We start from the raw sequence: 23212 nt of genomic DNA on the forward strand, positions 1-23212 counted from the left end.
GGCTTTATTTTATTTTATTTTTAGTCCTTTGCTTTTGTTGTGTGAAAAATTTTATCCTATGCTTGTTTGTCACTTAGAAAAGAAGAAATTTTGACAAACTTTAAAATTTTATGAATCAAGGCAATAGTTTATTATGATACATTACAACCATTGTAGTATATAAAAAATTAAATATAATATATAAAAGATTATATAATAGTATAAATTTTTTATATATTAGTATTTCCTTACAAAGAAATTTTGCTTTCTTGGCAGGTTATGAAGCACCACATTTGAGGTATGCCCATTTGTCAACTCTCCCCCACATCACCAACTTCTTATTCTTTACATGAAGCTTTTTGCATACTTTGGCCATAAAAAGTTCACGTTCATGCAATTTTTTATTTTTTTTTACCTTTTTTCTCTCTCTTTTATATATATATATATATATATATATATGCATTTTGAATTTTTTTTTTAATGATATTTCGATTACTTATAAAAGAAAAATAATAATTTTACTTTTAGGAGGAAGAAGTGTCAAACCCCACTACATCTTACTAATAAATTCAGTTATTTATTGTTATAAATTTTCTTCTATTGCTCTTTTTTTTTTGTTTTTTCTTTAATCTCAAATAATCATATTAACTCTAATTTATAGAAACAATAGGAAATAATATTCTATTCCACACATCGGAAGGGATAAGGATCCACGGCAATTCCCCTGTCTAAATTGCGAGTAATTTGGGCATGTACTATGAGAAGTCTCATATAAGGCAGTCCAAAATTTATTTGGACAAGTGGGTTTCTTGTAGGACCTATCACGTTACCTGCTCAAATTACTAGTAATTCAAGCAGATAATTGACGTGCATCTGAATCCCATTGGAAGGCGCATGAATTTCACTTTTACATATAATTGTCGACAATTCTCTAAAAGACTAATTCCAACTTCTTTCAACTGTCATTTTAAAGGAAAATCGCGGACAAGGTTGCTCGATCAGGATTCTATGTTGTGGTTCCTGACTTCTTTTTTGGAGATCCCTATGTGGCAAATACTTCTAGAACAATTTCAGACTGGTTAAAAACTCATGGAACAGTATGTGCCCAACTCTTCTTAGATAAAGTTGGAGAAGTATATTTTTTTTTTTTCTAATTAAAAAGCTAGGAGGGGGCGACCAACTATAGCTACTCTACCTGAGCATGACCATGGTAAGACATACTTGCAGAAAATTGCTTAAGAGGGGCCTAGATAGTGAAGAACCACAGACACTCCCTTAAGACCAATTGAGTCATAGACTGATACACCCTCACCAGGACATCAGTGGGATCCAAGGTGTCTTAACACTAATCAAGAGTGAGTGATTCCTTTTGAGTTTCGAACTCACTCCCTAGCGCGTGACTAACCACGTGGGTATTAGACTACTGAACCACTGCCACTAATGGTGTATTTATTTGTTTTAATTACCATTAAATTTAATTTAAACCATTCCAGTATCTAGTAAATATGATTTCTTTGCCATTTTCTAATTCGTAAGCCATGTAATAATATTTGCTTTCAGATCATACTGATATAGAATGATGTGCCATGGCCATACTAATATTGTTGCTATCATAATTGTTTGCTTTAGGACAAAGGATTTGAAGATGCTAAACCAGTAATTGCTGCTCTGAAACAAAAGGGCATACATGCAATTGGAGCAGCAGGGTTTTGTTGGGGTGGTAAGTCGAATGTTTGTTAATGTGTTTTGGAGTTTTTTTTTTTTTTGGGAGGGGGGGGTTTGAAAGTATTCTAAGTACGTTACATAAATGTAAAAATTCTTTTTGTGTTTTTATAAGCGTTTTGTATTTTGAATTGTTTGTTAATGTTTTTGTGTTTTTAACTTCTTGAATTTGTTTGGCAGGCAACGTGGTCACAAAACTAGCAAAGACTGATTTGATTAAAGCTGCAGTGTTGTTACACCCCTCATGGGTCACTGTGGATGATATCAAGGGTATGCCTGTTAATGCAAATTTAGATTTTATAGTCGTAAAACCATGAATTTTGTGATTATATATAAAATGCTGCTGGAAAATAAGGATCAGTCTTGAATATGTGTATACTAAATATGAAGAGAGATGGACTTCAAGATAATGAGGAGGGTAATTGCTTTACTTTTTGTTGTCTGTAACATCTATGTACGTACCCATGAAACATACACGTACATGTTGTGTTTAAAACTTCTTAAATGCTTATCATTTCTTCTTTTTCAGCTGTTAAGGTTCCAATTGCCATATTGGCTGCTGAATTAGACAATGGCACCCCACCCAAACTCCTCGAAGAGTTCAAGTCAGTCTTGTCCCAAAATAAGGTAAGGATCTACAAAACTTAAAATAATTGCTCTTCATGTTGAGGATTGGAATCCATAACAATTACTTGCCCAAATTGTTAGTAATTTAGGCAAATAATGTGAAAGAGCACATATGAGACTTACCTGTCCAAATAAATTTTGGACTGTTAGGCCACCTACCCAAGCAGGTGAGTCCCTATAAACTCTCTCACATTATTTATCCAAATTCCTAGTAATTTGGGCAGGTAATTACCATGGATCCACATCTTCATGTTGCTTGACTACTAGCCTTTTACGTGAAATTTTTGCTTATATATTTATATATTTATTTTTTAAAAAAATGGTATTTTGAAAATTTGATAGGATTTAACGAAAAATTATAACATATGGGTGAAATTGAAAATAAATAAATAAATAAAAAATTGAAAATGAATACATTAAATTGAGGGTTTTTGAAGTTTACGAGAATACTTGCAAAAGTAATGACAATTTATGAGAATTAAGTAAAGTTTCTCCTACCTAAAATGATAACCTAAATAATCAGCTTCATTGAGAATTTTGCATCATGCATGTAATGGGATTATATAGTGAGGATTAATTTGGAAGGCTTGAAAATGACTTTGGTAATCCAATAAATGCTGCATTTTGCAGGTTAAAAACTTTATCAAGATATATCCAAAGGTTAAGCATGGATGGACAGTCAGGTACAATGATACTGATGCGACGGCTGTGAAGGCTGCCAATGAAGCCCATAAAGACATGTTGCATTGGTTAACCAAATATGTCAAGAAATGATGATGATGCTAGCAATTGGGAAGGACTGGAATCCAATGTATGCCTTCAAAATTATTAAAATAGAGTGTATTGTAGGATCCTCAATTTTTTTTTTTTTTGTTTTTGAGGCCAAGAATAAATCTTAACAAGCTCTTTGTGTTTTTTCTATAAAAAAAAATAAACGATAAAAAGAAATAAATAAGATTGTGTGCCTTTCAGTTCTGTAAGCAATATTTAAGCTAAATAAATGCATGAAAATAAAATTAATGTCAACTTCAAATAATTTATTGGATGTGAAAACGTTTGTCAAAAATAAGTAAAAGGATATTGGAGTTAGTGTATTTTTAGAGGGGTAAAATTGTTAAAAAAAAATTAAAATAACAATTTTACTGCTTTGAAAACGTTTGTTGGCATGATATTGTTGGCATTTGTCAAAGCGCTAGTAAATAGTTACCAATACGACGTCATTTTGTCCATGCATAATAAACATTCTAATGCCTACGAGCGTCTATTTCTGCCACCCCCCACCCTCTTTTGGTCTCTCCACCCAAATTTGTTCTCCCTCTCTCCCTCCCTCTCCCGCTCTCTCTCCTTCTCTGCGCATGGCAAAACGAAGTGTCACGACCTCTATAGACCCATCCATTAATCCCATACCCATCAATCCCTCTCACTCTCTCGTGGCTCTCATTCTCGACGGAGCTTCGTCGTCAGAGCCTCTCTAAGTAATTTTAAGTCTCCAAATTCGACATCCACTTCACGAGATATTGTCCCCAACCGATTGAAGTAGTCTCTTAGAGACTCTTGTAGAAGATATTAAATAGTTGAGTTTTTCATTTTAGTATTTACAAACCAAATGTGGCACCATAAAAATTCACCTTAAATGGACAAATCATCACAAAATTATAACCTTTTTGAGAGTCTTTTTGGGACTCTAGATGCCCGGCCATTATACAAAGCAGAAAAGCTGCACAAGCCTTAGTATTATTTTTTATTTATTTTTTTTATTTTTAACATACACCTTAGTAATTAAATAAAGAGAAATGTTATATATTATAATTCTATTCAACATTCATTCAACAAGGCTGACGTAACACTTCCAACTAACCTTCGAATTTGAAGTGCCACGTCAACATTGTTAGACAATTTTAGAATAAAAATATAGTAATTAACATTACTCCTAATTAAATAAATTTGTTGTCTTCCCATTACCAAAAGCTTAGTTCAAGACATATATCTAGATAGGTATTATATATAGTTCTAATCCTTGGCATGGTCTAATCAGGAATATTACTAATCCGTTTGGGAAAAGCGTTTCAAATGAACAAATGAAAACATACCACATTATTTAAATACAGCCATTGGGCAAAAGAACAATTTATGCCCATTACTTTACCCAAAAATAAATAAATATTGGCTATAATCTCTCTCAATCACTCTACCTCTCTTCAAGTGGCTTCAGTATATTACAAGAGTGGTTAGGTCACCTCCAATGACCAAATGAGAGTGGTGGTACAAAAGAGGTGGCTCAAAGCACCCTTTCTAGCTATTTTTATATTATATTTTTATATAGTTATAATTTTTTGTATTTTTATATATTATTTTTTATTATGGGTAATATATATGTATCATAATTGATGTTGACGTAACATTTGACAATTTTTCTTAAAAAAACTGAACATTAGTTGTGTACATGGACGGTTGACCTATTTGCTTTTATTGCTCACCAGTACCACAGTGACTTCTCAACAAATTTTATACCATAACTCCATAAGAAGCTTACTGCAAATCGTATAATTACTGATTTTGCTTTTTTTTTTTTTTTAATTTTTTCTCCTAAGCAATACATATTTTAAAGAGAAGTGTTAGAGAGTTAAACAAATGAACTCAAAAAACTTTTTAAATTGACGTTTTTTCATTTTTTTTTAAAATTAAAAAAAATGTAATTATCTTTTCTTTGTTTGCTACTCACTGTGTCAATTTGAAAATTTTTCTAGATTTATTTGTATGGCTCTCTAGCGCGCACTTCCCCGTATGAAAAGGAGATTTTTTTTATTATTTTTTTTTTATGTAAGTGTGAAAAAGGAGACTTTTGATTGATTTTTTTTTTTTAAAAAAAAAAAAAATTCTAAGCAACACATGTGAAAAGGAGAATTTTAAAAGGTTAGTTGTGCATAAACAGTGACAGGGAAGTAGTGGGTTACGATGACATTTTTAAAGCGGCGCCGATTAATGTAAACATCCTATTCGATCCTATGATAAACATGCATGTGAAATCTCCTTAAATAGTTCCTAAAATGTGATGACAAGAATTATGGATCTGACCACGTGCATCACACCACTGAGAAAAAAAAAGGAATCAAAATTACGATATATATCTGACACACTCACAGGGGTTTGCTTGAACTTTTTCATTAATGGCTCAGATTGCTCAACTCTTCCCCTTCCTCCTTCTTTCTATCTTCCTTTCTCTTCCCCTCCTCCGTCACGTCGCTGCAGATGGCTCCTTGAGCCGCCATTGCTTGGAGAACCCACCAACTCTCAACTCCAGCTATGGAGCTGGTTCGGTGAAACAAATCGGTGGCCTCAAGGCCTATGTCAGTGGCCATTATCATTCAAAGCGAGCAATTTTACTCGTTTCTGATGTTTATGGTACGTAATATTTAATTACCTGCTTCCCTGTCATCTTCTCCGATCTGGGTTTGCTTCTATTAATCTTGCATGCATTCGTGCTTTAGTTTTGTGTTTCTGCATTTTTCCGATCTGGGTTCCGGTCAACTTTCAGTTTTTCCTGCTTACGTTAGCCGCTTAGGTTCATCAAAATAATTTAAAATGTTATTAATTTAGCTATTCCCGTAACAAAAAAATATATCAAAAAATAAAAAAGTGTAAGTAAATAAAATAAAAAATATATACTCTTTTAATTAAATATTTGTTGATTCTAATGTGAATCATTGTTGATATTTAATAGTTTGTGATTAAGTCAAGCCCTTTCTTTTATTTTATTTTATTGTTTTTGTTTTGACTCCCAATGTTAAACTAGTGTCCAAGACATTGTCATGTGTGTTAATCAATATTGTAGTCTACGCCATACATATCTTATCATATCTTATTATATATTATCTTATAATATCTTATCATATCTTATTATATATTATCTTATAATATCTTATTAAAGCTCCAAATATTCAAAGTGTTTGGCAAATTGCATTAATTTTATGGTGTTAAAAATGCATTTGAACACGAGGGACCTAATCTGGCAAAGTCCAGTTGTCGTGGAGCAACTCCGTCAAAATATGAGACTTTATTTCAGGTCTCCAATATAGACTTCACCAATTGAGCCATTTGGTATATATATATATATATATATATATATATATGATAGTTTCAAAAATTCCATTGAGATGTTCATGTGTAAATAATTCATGTCAATATTTTTCTTATGTCATCCTACAAATTTAATATATCATCCATTAGATTTATAGACTCATGTGGACTTTACACTAATTTAATTGTGAATGGATGAATTCACTATGGAGATTATTAAAAATAGAATGAATTCTATCATTTTGTCTTTGTAGATTGTTCACTACTTGTTTATTTCCATCTCGATCTATATCTTTAAAATTGGATTATGGTTATATTATCATTTGAGCACACTTGGAAGGGGGAGACCAATTTTGAAAGAAATCACCAATTAATTCAAAGTAATTTCTGCATGTATAGTTTTAACAACTTTGCCTGCCTTCTCTTTGCAGGTTATGAAGCACCACATTTGAGGTATACCCACTTGTCAACTTCTTGTTCTCTACATGAAGCTTTTGTATATCTCTTGGATGCCTCCTTCCTTTTCTGCTTTGTGATCAGCTGCAGCTCCCTCACATTGATCCTTCTTTTTTTTTCTTTTTTTTTTCTCCTACTTTGGCCATAAAAAGTTTTGGTCATGCATTGGAATCCACAACAGTTCTCATGTCCGAATTACTAGCAATTTCGACATGCAATATAAGAAGTCCCATGTAAAGTAGCTCAAAATTTATTTGGACAGGTGAATTTTACATGGGATATCTTTCATTACAGGTTCAAATTGTTAGCAATTCGAGCAAATAATTGTTGTGCATCTCAATCTCATTGAAAGGTACCTGAATTCCACTTACATATAATTGTCTACATTTCTCTAAACGACTAATTTTGGGTTCTTTCAACTGTCACTTTAAAGGAAAATCGCCGACAAGGTTGCTCGATCTGGATTCTATGCTGTGGTTCCTGACTTCTTTTTTGGTGATCCCTATGTGGCAAATACTTCTAGAACAATTCCAGTCTGGTTAAAAATTCATGGAACCGTATGTGTCAAACTCCTCTTAAGATCAAGTTGGAGAAGTATTTATTTGTTTTAATTTCCATTAAATTTAGTTTAAACCATTCCAGTATCTAGTAAATATGATTTCTTTGCCATTTTCTAATTCATAAGCCATGTAATATTTGCTTTCAGATCATACTGATATAGAATATTGATGTGCCATGGCCATACTAATATTGTTGCTATCATAATTGTTTGCTTTAGGACAAAGGATTTGAAGATGCTAAACCAGTAATTGCTGCTCTGAAACAAAAGGGCATACATGCAATTGGAGCAGCAGGGTTTTGTTGGGGTGGTAAGTCGTATGTTTGTTAATGTGTTTTGGGATATGTTTCTTTGATTTCGATTTGAAAGTATTTTGACGAGACATAAAGGTAAAAATTATTTTGGTGTTTTTATAAGAGTTTTGTATTTTGAATTGTTTGTTAATTTTTTTGTTTTTTTCAGGCAATGTGGTGACAAAAATAGCAAAGACTAATTTGATTAAAGCTGCAGTGTTGTTACACCCTTCATGGGTCACTGTGGATGATATTAAGGGTATGTCTGTTAATGTAAATTTAGATTTTATAGGTATAAAACCATGAATTTGTTATCATATATAAAAGAGAACTGAGAAAGGTACAACTTTTTGGCACAATTTTGGCCAAACTTTTCTCTTATGTGGTCATTTTTTTAAAATAACAAAAACAAAAAATTTTGAAGCAATAACTTCGTATGTGATCCTTTTTTTATTTGGTATTTTTTTAAAAAAAAAAATGTAAAGACAATTTTTTTAAAAAAAAAAAATACCAAATAAAAAAAGGACCACATAGAATATTATTGCTTCAGAATTTATTTATTTATTTATTTTGTTTTTAAAAAAAATAAAAAATAAGAGAAAATTTGGGCCAAAGTTGTGCAAAAAAATTATACCTTTATCATGCCTCTATATAAAAAATGCTGCTGGAAAATAAGGACTATTCTTGAATATGTGTATACTAAATATGAAGAGATGGAGTTCGAGATAATGAGGAGGATAATTGCTTTACTTTTTGTTGGCTGAAACAGCTATGCGTATCCATGAAACACACACTTGTTGTCTTTAAAACTTTTTTAAATGCTTATCATTTCTTCTTCTTCAGCTGTCAAGGTTCCAATTGCCATATTGGCTGCTGAACTAGACAATGGCACCCCAGCCAAACAACTCGAAGAGTTCAAGTCAGTCTTGTCTCAAGATAAGGTAAGGATCTACAAACTTAAGATAATTGGTGTCCACGTTGCCGATTGGAATTCACAACAATTACATGTCTAGATTGTTAGTAATTTAGGCAAATAATGTGAGAGAACACATATGAAACTTTCTTGCTCAAATAAATTTTGGACCGCTCAGCCACCTGCCCAAATAAGTGGGTATCTCTCACATTAACTACTCAAATTGCTAACAATTCGGGCAGTTAATTGACGAGAACCCTTATTTTCATACTACTTGACTAACTAGCGTTGTATGCAGCAACTAGTATCTGAGATAAACATAATTACATAAAATGGTAACCTAAACAATCAGCTCCATTGAGAATTTTTATCATGGATTACATAGTGAGGAATAATTTGGAAGGTTTGAAAATGACTTTGGGATTCCAATTAATGGTGCATTTTGCAGGTTAAAAACTTTATCAAGATATATCCAAATGTTAAGCATGGATGGACAGTCAGGTACAACGACACTGATGCGACTGCTGTGAAGGCTGCCAATGAAGCTCATAAAGACTTGTTGCATTGGTCAACCAAGTATGTTAAGAAAAGATAACGATCCAGGCAATTAGGAAGTAATCGAATCCTATTTATGCCTTCAAAATTATTAAAATGGAGTGTATTGTATGATCCTCAAAATCTTCTTTTTGAGGCCAAGAATAAATCTTAACAAGCTCTGTGTCCTTTTTAATAAACAATTAAAAAAAAAAAAGGTGCCTATCATTTCCAAGTTGTGTGCCAGTGACAACATTCATGGTTTAATTCGACATGCTATGGCCGAATCATTTTTTTTTTTTTTTTTTTTTGATTTATTAAAGATTAGAACAGCTAGCTAAACAATTATGCAATAATTAAATTTCCATATCATGTTTGGTCTACTGAAATAAAATTGAGTAAAGACAGGGATGGAGGAAGGGGGGACTGGCAAGGGCTAGGGCCCCACTAAAAAATAATAATAATAATAATTAATGGTTTTTTTTTTTTTTTTTTGCTAATGGGCCCCTGCCCATTAAATTTTTTTAGCTATGGCCCCTGCCCATTCTCAAGGCTGGCTCCGTCCCTAATTAAAGAATACTAGTCAGAGTTATTGAGAATAAAGTTATTGTAATGGAATTAAGTATTCCTATTTTATTTGTTTGGTTGTAACATCGGCCTAAAACCAAAATTTGTATTCAAGTACTACATATCCCGAGTAATACAAACTTCATCCTCAAAAACCAATTTGCAAGAAAATTGTATCCAAAAACTTATATACACATTGTTAAAATTAGACTTAACCTATGCATAAAGGCTTGCCATAGATTGTAAAAGAGCAATATAAGCGTCGTGATACTAGGAGAAGCGGTGAGTGCTGCACCCAAGATGGCAAGAGTCCAATAACAGCAATTTTGAAAACACTTTTCTGTTTTCAAAACTTAAAACACACTTTTTTTCAAAACCATTAATAAATAATTCAAAATATAAAATACTTTTCAAATATCCACCCAACTTAAAAAAATTATGACCTTTATATATACATAATACACATCAAAAACACAATTTTCAAATTAAAAAAATTAAATTAAATTAAATTTTTTTAAAAAAAATCTCAAAACCATTACTAAACATATCCAGCAAAAGATTGTAACACTTCCTACAAAAGATTGTCCATTGGAATAAGGAGGGGAAGGAAGAAGGCGAGTCGGTATGCTAATTCCTCATCCTCCAATCAGTCCTTCCCATGGGCTATTGTCCCAACAAATAAATAATTGTAATTCAAGCTATAATACCCCAAACATTTTCACATTTTTCAGATCACATTAGCATGTGTTAGCTTGAAAAGGATGATAGATCCAGGAACATATATCTATGATTTGTGAAATCATCCAAAGATTTTCCAAATCACATTTTCCTAGATCTATTCCAAACTAGGTTTGAAGTTGACATTGTAACTAGTAATGGATTTTGCATATATAACGCATACTATTCTTCCCACCAATACTAGTACAGATAGCTGCTCTAACTCTTCCCTCTAACTTTTGGCTCACACTATATTTCCATCATTTAGATACTATGTATCTTCAAATCTGAATAAACTCAAATTTAAATCCAAACCCTAATTGAACCTTTATAATCTAAGATTTGAGTTGAGATACAGATCCTTTCGACTTTTTGAGATCTTAAAATCATAACGTATCAGGATTTCAAGCCACATGCAAGTTCTGGTAGCAACTCGCTTAAGTAGGCAAAAAGCACTAAACTTGCTTAAGCATAAATCACATACAATGCATCATTTGCTTCAACAAATAGTTTCAACCATGAGTACCTTGAATCAAGTGTTCATAGGATACAGACAAATCATTATTCAACCACCCCGAGCTTCTCTTCTTGTGGCATCATGAAGCAGCTCAATGTCGACTCCCTCTGGAGGTAGTTGAACGTATCTCACCACTGACCCCCTGATGAAACAGTTCCTCACTGAAAGCTGCCACTCAACACAAACAATATTAATCCATCCAGCATAGTTACACAGAAATAAGGAAAAATGAAACAAAAAATTACACTTTCATATTGGATATGCAATATATTTTTACAGAACCTAAATAAGTTCATTTAAACAAGCAGTTTTATACAGCAATAAAACTAGTTGGGTCAGACAACCAGTAGATAGATTATTGAAAAGACAAAGCCATGTAAAGCAACCACAAACCTCCTCCCCCTCCCCATGGTCATTACCCCCACCCCCCACCAAAAAAAAAAGGAGTAAGCAACCACAAGTGTTAACCACAATCAATCATATCCAAAAAAAATGACTATATAAATTAGAATTGGGTCTCAAGGAGGAAAACTCTGTCCAGAAAAGAACTAGTCTTCAATATGTAGAAATGTATGTATATGAACATGTATTTTCATCTACTTATATGCACATGCACACATATAAGCTTGCAAAGTTGCAACCTAATTGAAAGTGGCAGCAACATCTTGCTGTTGTCAAAACTTCTTTCCTTTCCTTTTCATATGCACCTTTCTGATTACCATATAAGCAAAGCTTAAAAGTAGGTGCACCCATATCTCCTAGCTGTGTCATTAGCCAAAAGAAATTCCCATTTTGCATATAATTTCCCCTACTCTTCCAATAAATTCTAACTACATGAACCAAGTGTGGAAAACTATAATTTGTTCACTTGGGTTTAATTATGTTGTAGCTCTAATGAACACCCCCCCCCCCGGGGGGGTTCCCCCTTTTGCGCTAATCTGTAGCTTGTTCGTTAGCGCAACGGCTTTCGCACCACCATACGAACATAGTATATAGGATAAATATGAGGCACAAACTGAGAAGTGTTGGATTGAAATGAGTGCATGCACATAACACCTCCTAGGGTGATTGCCAAAGCTCCGGGTGAACCCGAAATAGGCTATGTTGCTGAAGACAATTCAAATCTTTCTCCGCCCTGTTCTACAATGTTAAGAGGTTCAAATGAATCCAAACCCAAGAAAAATTAACTCTCAATCCCAAGTCCCAGCTCTAGAAAAGATTACACCTATATGGGCACTGGTTAAAACTTTCTTCGGACAGATAAACAGTTGCCTAGATGTATTAGATGCTGATTTCAGTACCAAGTTACCGCTGGGTGAAAGAACAGGTAAGAACAATTCCACTCCTTAATCAAGACCCTCAAACCTTGATAATGGTATTTATGGGAAGATAACAGTGTTAGAATGTGAAAACATGAAGAAATATAAGAAATCAGACTAGAAATACTTCTCATAAATTAGACAGGCACTCATTTCAGATGGTTTGCATGACATACAACAAAGATACACTCTCAATTGTATCCCACTATGGCTATTTAAAAATAAAAATACCATTCTTTAAAAACAAACAAATGAAAAAAAGTCAAAGTCAAATGTTATGCACAATTATTTTTAAGAAGTTTCTCTTTGCTAGCATTGAAAAGAGTTCATCATTTGAAGTTCAGGAGTGGCTAGTAAATGCTACTATTGGTTACTTTATTTATCTATTTGCAAAGGACCTTGCCACAAAGAAATTCACCCCTCCCGCCCCCCACCACCCCTTCTCTATTCTCCATTTTGACATCTTTTTGCCAAGTGAGTACCACCAAAATAACTTCCAAAGTTCCCGATTATCAGATGAGATGCCAGACAACCCACATATTTTATCACCTTGCAAATATATCATGAAAAAATAACCTTCCATTATTCGATGAATCAGCAAATATTCTCTTAGAACAACACAATTTTAATAAACAGTTCCAATAACCAAATCTATATTTTCAAATTGCTACTTAACCTATGTCTAATAGTTATCCAATCAGAAAACACAATAATATTTACAAAGAAACTAGTCAGACCAAGATCATAAAATAAAATAAAAACTTACAAATAAAATATCATACATAAACAACTAAATAAATTCAAACCCTTCATAAACCCTAAGCCCAAATTCAAATCACACACATACCCAAGTACCACTATCATTCCATCAACGTGTAGGAGAGCAAGACCACAAATCAACCAGAAGAAGAAATACAAACCGACCATAAGCATAAAAGAGTACTAAACCCTAGAACTTACGAGTACTAAAGAGTAGAAAATTGAAAAGAAAAGGAGAATACCATGTGGGGGTACTTGTCCTGATCGACAACCCGAGTGTTCTCAAGCTTAATGTTGAGGTATTGGTCAACGGAGTGCAGAGTCCCCCTGATTGCAAGGTCGTTCTTCAGCTCCACCGTCACTTCTCGCCCCACCAAGTCTTTGAAGTACGAGAAGAACAACTGCACCCACCAAAATTAACCCAAAAGAAAAGAGACCCAGATATCAGAAACTAAAGGAAACAAAGATTTCTTGAAAACCCAATGAAGAAATTGGGAAAAAAAACACACAGAATTTAGAGAAACTGAAGAAAAGCTTGTGAGAGAAACATCAGAGAGTATATTGTACTGAGGAAAAAAAAACGAAACAAAAAAAAATAATTAGAAAGGGAGACAAAGAAAGAGTGAACAAAGAAAAATGTTTACCATAATTTCTTCGACAGAAAGATGGAGCCTCTTCGGTTTTCGTGTGCGTTAGTAGAAATTGCGGAGTCGAGGTCTCGAGCTGAATTAAGGAGCGGAAGGGTAAAGCTGGGAAAGGGCAAGTAGCTCTATTGTGATAGCGAAATTACTAAGAGACCCTTAATAGGAAGTTTGTTGGGCTGCTTTTGTTTTCCATGGGTTATATTGGATTTTCATAATAGTTCAAGATGACCCAAAAGAAAACAGCCCAGCCCACAAAAGAAAAGAAAAAATGTAAGCGGATACCTAAGTTATTCTCAATATATATATATATATATATATATATATATATATATTTCTTCACAATCTGCCCCCTCCCACTTCCTCAACATTGAAGCTGAATTTTGATGTTGCTATTACTATTATTTTTTTTTTTTTTTTTGAGAAAATCGTATGTCATTAATCAAGAAGAAGCTTGCTCAGCAAGTACATCACTGTGAATACACTAGGGGTATCCTCCAGTCCACAGTTTCTCTTCTCTACTAGATATTGCATATTTTGCTAGATTATGGGCTACAACATTGGCTTCTCTGTATACGTGATGGACATGCCATTCCAGTTGCTATTTTAAATTCTCCTTTGCTGCTTCCACCAACATACAATAGCTTCCTTGCCATGTTCCATCACTCTGTAGAGCAAAGACCACCTCCTTTGAATCCCCTTCCAGAATGCTTGTCCTCACCCCCAGTTTCCAGCTTATCTCCGTTGCATACCAAGCCGCCATTGCCTCTGCTGAGGTAGGTTCCAAAGCTGCTTGTTTGAAAGTGCAGAAAGAAGCTAGAACATTCCCCATATGATCCCTGAGGATCCGGATGATGCCCACACCCGTGGTATTTTGTTCTAATGAGATGACAGCATCCCAATTTACCTTGACAGTATTCGCAAGTGGTTTCTCCCATCTCATCTCCCTGCTTTGGATGGCTAATCGTGGCTGAGTGTTTAGACGTGAAGCCTCGGCAATTTCGTAGCTAACGATCTGGTCCGCTGCTATCTTCAGGAGTACCGAGGGCGCCTGCATCTCACCTCTGTGGACCACTTTGTTCCTTCTGAACCAAAGTTGACGAGACACTGTTAGACAAAACTGAAAAGAGTTGTCGTCCAATTTGTCCCGTAGTGTGATCAAAATCTCTTTGAAGCTTGAATCATAACTTATACACTTTTGTACTGCTCTTGGACCTTCCAGCCATACGTCTCTCACCGATTGGCAATGCCATAAGATGTGCCCCCACTGTTTCTACATGCAAACTGCACATTGGGCAAAGCGGGTCAGAGCTTATATGACGTAAGTGCAGATTTTCTTTTGTGAGCAGGATATCTTGGCATGCTTTCCATAAGAACATTTGCAGTGCCTTTGGTCCCTTTACACTCCATATGGTTCTCCAAATGTCTATGTGAGACTAGGTAGTCGAGCAGGAGCCCTTTTCCTTCTCCAGAATTTCCTTCGTCATATGGTATGCATTACGTGCTGTGAACACTCCATTCTTTGTTCCCCCCAAACAAGGTTGCTATTACTATTAGAGCACTAGCAGCATGCTCTCTATAGCACATTTCATTCCCTATATTTAGAAAAAATCTCAAAAAAAACTACAAAAAAACACTCACATCAGAAGCTCTAAATATAACCAACATCAAATGGCATCTACGGTGTTTCCCAATACATTGGAAAACACTGTAAATGCCCAATGAATTATTAAATTATAAAAAAACTTATTCTCTCTCATCTCTCTTTCACATGTCCCAACAATTCTCTCTCCTCTATCCTCTCTCATTGGTTGCAATAATAAAAAAGAAATAGTATTTAATTCATATAGGAAAAAATAAGGGAATTTATTGCAAAGTATTTTTTTTATAGGGAATCAAAAAGTAGTTTTATTCCTTAAATTGAGGAAAAATAGTTAGAAAGCTGTTGCTAGTGCTCTTAGAGATAAACTTCTATATTGGAGCAGCTGTAGGTTCAAATTCCATGGATTCTATCATTTTTGCTAGCACCCTTGTTTGCCTCCATTAATCTCCAAGGTTCACAGGAGCGTTTCAATTAGATGTTTTTTTAGAAGCATTTCCAATAACACATTGGTAAGTGGTAGATTCTTACTTCTTAGGCAATTTTTGTCTAAATCCTGTGAAATCTAAGTGGAAGCTCATGACAGTTTGGTCATACTAGAGAATTACCCTTTTGAGACATTCTGGAGAAACTTAAAGCTTTCTAAATGAGCAAAATATACCCAAAAAAGAATTCCATAGAAGGGACAGTAAGATGATTTCAAAGGGTAGACAGGTTCATTCAAATAATTTTACAAGTCCCAACTTGTATAATTCGTAAGTCCTAAAAATAAGGTAACTTTTCTAATCACTATATGATCAAAATCTAATAATGATCAATCACAAGCATAATAATAATTTTAAAAACCACATCATTCTTAAAGCAACATGAAAGTGACACAATAGTGACTTGTACCTCTACTCAGTAGGTGCTATTTATTTATCCAAAAAAAATTAATAAAAATGTTTATTTTCGAAATGAAGCCTGTCAGATTGGAATTTAATTCGCCTTGCTTGCTCTTTTGGAACAGCCATTTAGCAGCTACTGCTCGAAAACGCATTTAGATCCATACCCTCAAAACACCACATCACACTTCAGTTTCACAATCTTTATAAATGTTTTTTGAGGGAGAGATATAGCCATGACCAAGAATGTATCCGGAACTCAAATTCATTGTGAAATAACAAACTACAGCAATCCAAAAATGAATCACACGAAAAGTAGTACAACAAAAACAAAAAGACGAGAAAAGTACTGCAACCTTGAGGGTGGGAGGGAGGGAGGGAGGAACCGTAGAGGAAATGGAAAACTACAAAACAAAACTAAACACATTTCAAAGCTAAACCATGGACAACAAATGAACACCTAAATTTACATTCGCTTACAGAAGAAAGCTGAAAGATAGAAATTTTTTCTAATCCTAGAAAACATTATTGTCCTTTTTTTGTTTTGTTTTCTCATCTTCCTTTTTCTTTTTTGGCTACAAAGAATTGTGGGAACCTGCTCACTATAGTCTTTGCTTCACCCGCCTACCGTTGATGTCGCTGCCGTCTAGGATAACTTCATTTCCATGCCTGCATGCAATGACAGAGTGTTCATTAACTCTAGCCACATACTCCAAGAGCTCAGTCAGGACAGCGGGGCAGCTCTCCTTTAAGTATTCAAAACCATCTGTCTGCATCACAGCTGGAGGAAACAAAAAACATAAGGAATAAGGAACAATCACTGAAATACTATGTAATCCTTGATTAGATCAAAGATTTACAAAAACGTCTTGCACAGACCCAAGACATAATTGGATCTCTCTCGCAATAACTTATCAGATATCTTGTGCCGCTTGCTTAAAAAATGGAAGCAGTGACTTTTAACTTATCCCAGAATATTGACATTAAGATCCGAACAGACATGTTCAGTAAAACTGGTAGAACCAGTCTGATTTCTGCCACATACAAAGGGAGACTTCTAAGGGACCTTCCTAATGAGGCAAACTGAAGGGACCTTTCTCATATGACTTACGTGTTCATAATACACCAACTCTTAGAAACCTTTCTCCCAGCCAATTATATTGACACTTTAGAAAAACTGCAGCGCAAACTAGAAAGGCTGATACTAGCATGAATGTTAAAACCAAACCTAGTGACCAAGAATCGGATCAAGAGCTTGACAATGACTCTCAGTGCCTCGACAATCAACAGTTTTGTAAGGATTGTCACATTGTCGGTACCTCATAAGACAGAACTTTCTCCCATTAAATCCAAGTCCCATTAGGTTCAAGTATTGGTAATCTATTTGCATGGATGTAATGATTTCTATTCAAATGAGAATACATTTCGCTAAAATTTCAAAGATAAGAAACTTTCTTTGAGGTTAATGCAATCACTGCAGAAGGTCAACTGCCAGGATGATGTTTAGAAAAATTACGTGTAACGTTTAAGAATTCTATTTCTTTTCTCTTCAATATTCAGCAACTCATCCAATCTTCAAACCCTAAAAATCTGAGGTTGATTTTCCACCTCTAAATCCTAAAAATTCCAATGACAAAAACCACAAACCCTTCACCCATCAATCAACACCCAAACACATCTGCTCCCCCCTCCTCCTCTTTCTTACCATAATTCGGTCCCAAAATCCTTTCCTATCATTATTACCCTTTGAAACTCCAAATTCCACAGTTTTCAACCAGTAAACACTAACCCCCAAAAACTAGAGCTTCAATAAAAATTCTGCAACTTCAGAATTTCAAACGAAAATGTCTACTGTGTTTGGGCTCCTAAATAGGGTGACCCTTCTGATTTCCAAGAAGCTGTTGATACGACTGTCATATGGGAGACGAACTTAATGATTCAGGGACAATTCAGGGATCTGATGATAAAGTAAGGAAGAAGCAATTTGCAAGATAAGGATCTTGATAGTAGAATAAAATCTCAGGAGCTGGGTGTTCCATGCAAATTGGACTTAGAAAAAGCATATGATAATGTCAATTGGGATTTTTTATTGTACAAACAGAGCAGTGAATTTGGGAGGAAATGGAGTTCATGGATAGCCCATTGTATATCCTCGGTGCATTTTTCAATCTTGGTGAACAGCACTCCCACTGGTTTTGTTAGTAGCTCTCGTAGCTTGGGACAAGGGGACCCTGACCCTCTATCTCCCTTGTTCGCCATTGTGATGGAAGCTTTGGGGACGATGATTTACGCTGTTGTGAATGAGGTGTGTTGGGCTTCTCTATGGGGACAAGGGATGTTTTGGGGATTGATATCTCACCTACTATTTGCAAAGGACACTCAGATTTTTAATCAGGCTGACCTAGATCATCTACGTCATTTGCGATGTTTGTTCTTATGTTTGGAAGCAGTCTCGAGATTGAAGGTCAACTTGGCTAACTCGATGAGGCAGCCTAGATCATCTACGTCATTTGAGGTGTTTGTTCTTATGTTTGGAAGCAGTCTCGAGATTGAAGGTCAACTTGGCTAACTCGGTGAGCCTCAGTAAGTGGTCAAACGACCAAGGAACTTTTCCAACTCTACTCTTGATATTGTAGCCAATGAAGTTGACAATGTGGTAGATGACCAATACCTACTAGTGCCTAAAGAAGTTGACAATGTGATCATTAACAGAGTCAAGAATGTACAAGATGAATTAGGAGAAAACATGGTTGAAATAATAGAAATAGGAGACAGCTTGGAGCTTAACACCCAAGTTCAGGTTGCAAACCAAATTAAGGACGTGATGCTTATTCAAAATGCTCCCACCATTTAAATTGTCATTCCTGAAAATTCCAATGATCCAATGGAGTGTTGGATGTATCATCATTGCTGCCCCAGGTCAAGAAGAGAGAAAATTCAAGACAAATCTTTTATTTGATGTCAAGGATGAAAATTTAAGAAACTTCTTACTTCAGCACTTCAAAACGTGAGGACAAGTTTCACCAACCAACGAAGAATGACGCAGGCAGCAAAAGCAAATTTTATTTTAATTATTTCAACTTTACAAGGTCTATTTGTAAATTTCAAACTCTTGAACATGGGCTGTACTTTTTGGTCCATTGGCAACCCTAATACACTAGAAGTCTATAAGAGAAAAACCCTTTAATGAGAAAAAACAAAAAAACAAAAATTCACAAAATAAGATAAGCTAGAAAATTGTGAGATATTAGACGCCCATATATAAAGCGATTTGACAAGATCTTTATAACACCATGCATTCCACTCTCTCTGTATACACCACACAAAGCAAAAAGAGGACATCCTCCAAGCATCTAAAACGGAACAACTTCCCAACTGACCTCTCTAACAATCCAACTCTATCACCCTTCTAGGCATGACCCATTCTACTCCGAAAAGGCAAAAAATCAAAGTCCATAATTCTCAAGCCACTCACTTCACAATGGAGAAGAAGATGATCTATGGATTCCCTGCTCCTTTAACACATGCAACACCAATCCACCACTATTATGTTTTTCTTTCTCAAGCTATCCAAAGTCAGTCTTCCCAAGAGCCGTTGTCTACACAAAGAAACTCACTCTCGATGGAACCTCGACTCTCCAAATGGTCAGTCTTCCCAAGATCCGTTGTCTACACAAAGAAACTCATTCTCGATGGAACTCGACTCTCCAAATGGTCAGTCTTCCCAAGAACCGTTGTCTACACAAAGAAACTCACTCTCGATGGAACCTCGACTCTCCAAATGGTCTTCCGAGGAAATTATGAACTAGATGGAGTGGATAGCATTTGATAAAACAATCTTACTTCAAACTTCCTCCTCTTGGATGGTATCTACCAAATACTATCCTTACCGAGTACAACACATTAAAAAACACAAACACCAATTCTACCTCCCAATCCTGAATAGGTCAAATAAAAGATAAATTCCACCGATTATTTTCATTAAAAAAATACAAATGATCCGCCACCCACGCCTCCTTTCAGCAAGCAATACTAGACAACTCCGGAAATGATTCCTTCAGTGGCTTGTCCCCACACCAGAAATCATGCCAAAAACTCACCGCTGCCCTAAAAATCTTGCAACTTTAGAACTTCAAAGCCTCATCATTTTCCCTAAACTTTACAATCAAATAACCCTAGAAACATCATATCGCTGCTGTCCTAATTTAGATTTAGTCAATGAGCCCTGTCATACGTCATACAGTCTAACATAATTAAGACTCTTCAGGCAAAGCATCATAATTAATTAACAAATATTTATTTTAAAATCACAGATTAATGATAATGCTGGATGTTCTTTCAGTAAGCTTCTAGAGTAAGTCCACAAAACTCACCTCTCAGATTTTCAGGCAATGCGATAAATTTGAGACACACAGCTTTCAGCTGGAAACAGTGATGCTGCTCTGCCAAAGCTAGTGTTGTTGCTACTGTGTTTATGGCAACGCCATCACAGAGAGTGGCCTCGCATAGTACCCTGAGTCTTTCAAGGCAATACCGATCTGCAGCTGCAAGCAAATGCTGAGCCATCAAAGTAGAAGCCCATTTTGTGCTCAAACCAGTAAGCTCTTGCATGTCTGGTAGAGAGTCCCAGTATATAAAATGAAGCAATGCCTGCACAAGAGCATAATAGGGTAAAACTATAATTAAAAGCTGTCGAGATACATTGACCAACCCAACAAGTGGGTAAGGCTGACTTGAAACAAGTGCTATATTACATTTGTCCAGTGAATTGGTTAACAGAGATTGCAGCCACATTTGCACTTACACATTGCTAACCAATCATAAAATAGACAAAAATAGAAGGGTACTGTTTTGAACCTTAAAAACAGGAGTCTCCATATCTTCAACTTTTATACACTGGGTATTTTGATCCCTCATTGGACCAATAAGTTGGGCTCTAAATACTGGTGAGCGAGCTGCAAGGACCAACTTATGAGCAGCAAAAGTTTCCCCATCAACTTCGAAATTCACATCCGTTCCCTTTCCACTTTCCAGCAGCCTCCCAAAATGCTGACCTATGTTAGACGGTGGTGGTGTTATAGAGTAGATCTTAGGCCCCTCTGTGTATGATCTCACAACACCAACACTACAATGAACAGAAAGGCAATCATCTTTGAGGTAGTCTGATGTCTCTAGAAGAGTTCTTTTGAAAAACCTCTTGTAACCCCTGCAATATCCAACCAAAGAACACATATTATACAGCACCAAACAGTTCGATTACACTAAATAGCGAACTGGAGCAAGGGAGACACCTAAAATGATTGCATAAGAATTATTACATGATAGAGAACACCCACAGAATAGAGTAAAAAGACTATGCCAAAAAGATGCTTCAATGTAGTAGTCATCTAATAAAAAATTGCTGTCATCTAAAACATTCATGGCAGGGACCAATCAATGAGATTTTGTCATCACAAAACATAATGTTGTGAACTAATTAGATAAGAGCCTGATATTGCATACTACTTCTATTATACTCCTGCATAACTCAAAATAAAACCTTACCCAACAATCAAATATAATATATCTAGCCAAAGAATTACATATAAGAGTCTCCAAAACTCAATATAAAGTACTCAAGAAAATTTAATGAATTAGAAACAGTTTCCCTTCACTTTCATTTAATGCAAGAATGGAATAATAGGATAAATCTACCTATCACAGTTCAATCTCATGGATACGTTTGTTGGACCATTGTCTTCATCCTAAGCTCCCTAGAATTTTCTAAGTGTAGCAATAGATGCTCATTGCTTCATATTCTATATATAATCATTTGGCCATATTATGGCGTACTCCAACTCATTAAGATACAGCTAAGTGGTGGAAAATAATTATAGTAGCAAACCTGTATGAGTTGGAAAAAGTATTCATTTAGCCAACTACAATCATTTAAGATAATGGCATTGTTGAGTACGCACAAATGCTGAAAGATGTTTGTGGAGAAACTGCATTTTTGCATATGCAAGAAGAGATTCTCTCACTTGAAAAAAAAAATAATTGCTCGTTCAAATCATCCAATTATAATCATCAATAAGCCTCTAAGTACACCGCTCTCAATTGTCATTTCTTGCATAATAGATATTGCATCCTACAAGCAATTACAGAAGAACAATAAAATAAAAAAAAATAAAAAAAAAGGGAACCTCATAATCAAAAAGCCAATACCGAGCACAACAAATATCATCATCATCATCATCATTCAGAACTCCAAATTCACGAAACCTACCACATGCTACCGCGATATTTGAGCGTGTAGGGTCCGCTATCCGGGGTCCTCCCGAAGTGGGTGTGCACCTTGTGCCTCTCCTTGCCGCTCTGGTCCAAGAGCGTCAACTCGAAGAGCGCCCTCACGTCGGTCCCTTCGCTGGCCAGCGCGATGAAGAGAGACACGTACGCCGCATTGTCCTCCACGCTCTTCCCGTCGGGATAAAAATAGATCGCCCACGTGTACCCGCCGACGACGAACGTATCCGACGCCACGTACTTCCCGATCCCCATCCCTTTCAGCAGCGAATACCCCGTGATCTTGAAGTGGTGCGAGCCGTTCACGGTCTCCGTTACCGACGTCGACGTCGTGGTCGAAGGCGAAGGAGACGAAGACGACGAGGAACAAGGAAAAGCGGGCCTCGAATTGAGGCTTTCTCTGAGAACCTTTCCCATCCTCGAGCCACGAGAATCGGATCGAAAATTCGCTGAAATAGGTGGGGATCTAGGGCCGGCGTAGGAAAGCAAGGGGTGAATTGGACTTTGTTTGGACTTGTGTACAGGAAATTTGAGGTTGGAGCTGGAAATTTTCTCGGAAAAGTGATCGTTGGGTGAGAAAATCTAGGGTTTCGTCAAAGGGAAAAGTTGTGTGGCTCTTCTCGAAGCTGAGAATTGCGTAGGCTCAGATTTAGGGAGAATTATTGGTGAGAGAGGAAGAAGACTAAAGCGTACTTGCTCGCCTATTCATTTTTGAGGCACGTGTTTAGGATACGAAGAATATATATACGGCAGGCGCGAGGGCATA

At 35.6% G+C, this 23212-nt stretch overlaps 3 protein-coding genes across 3 annotated transcripts in view; 2 read left to right on the plus strand and 1 right to left on the minus strand.

Annotated features, from left to right (window-relative positions):
- LOC132172223 (endo-1,3;1,4-beta-D-glucanase-like) overlaps positions 1-3174 on the plus strand; it is a 4721-nt gene extending 1547 nt beyond the window's left edge. Inside the window, exons 2-7 of the mRNA XM_059583685.1 lie at positions 256-277; positions 953-1076; positions 1609-1699; positions 1882-1971; positions 2231-2328; positions 2959-3174. Coding sequence (XP_059439668.1) covers positions 256-277; positions 953-1076; positions 1609-1699; positions 1882-1971; positions 2231-2328; positions 2959-3102 — 569 coding nt within the window. The 3' untranslated portion in view covers positions 3103-3174. The remainder of the gene's footprint in view (positions 1-255; positions 278-952; positions 1077-1608; positions 1700-1881; positions 1972-2230; positions 2329-2958) is intronic.
- Positions 3175-5459: 2285 nt separating this feature from the next.
- Positions 5460-9451, plus strand: LOC132172093 (endo-1,3;1,4-beta-D-glucanase-like). The gene is made up of 7 exons (XM_059583535.1): positions 5460-5730; positions 6837-6858; positions 7295-7418; positions 7640-7730; positions 7883-7972; positions 8557-8654; positions 9075-9451. Exons 1-7 carry the CDS (start codon positions 5496-5498, stop codon positions 9219-9221), a joined length of 807 nt encoding a protein of 268 aa, XP_059439518.1. The 5' UTR covers positions 5460-5495; the 3' UTR covers positions 9222-9451.
- Positions 9452-10886: 1435 nt separating this feature from the next.
- On the minus strand, positions 10887-23142 carry LOC132168599 (BTB/POZ and MATH domain-containing protein 2-like). Its single transcript, XM_059579593.1, has 6 exons — positions 22430-23142; positions 21022-21370; positions 20538-20814; positions 16785-16945; positions 13282-13440; positions 10887-11129 (listed from the first exon to the last, which is right to left on the minus strand). The coding sequence occupies exons 1-6, from the start codon at positions 22861-22863 to the stop codon at positions 11010-11012; spliced, it is 1500 nt and encodes a 499-aa protein (XP_059435576.1). The 5' UTR covers positions 22864-23142; the 3' UTR covers positions 10887-11009.
- Between the last annotated feature and the right edge of the window lie 70 nt (positions 23143-23212).

The sequence above is a fragment of the Corylus avellana genome, chromosome ca2 (genome assembly GCF_901000735.1).
Source record: "Corylus avellana chromosome ca2, CavTom2PMs-1.0".
NCBI classification, from domain to species: domain Eukaryota; kingdom Viridiplantae; phylum Streptophyta; class Magnoliopsida; order Fagales; family Betulaceae; genus Corylus; species Corylus avellana.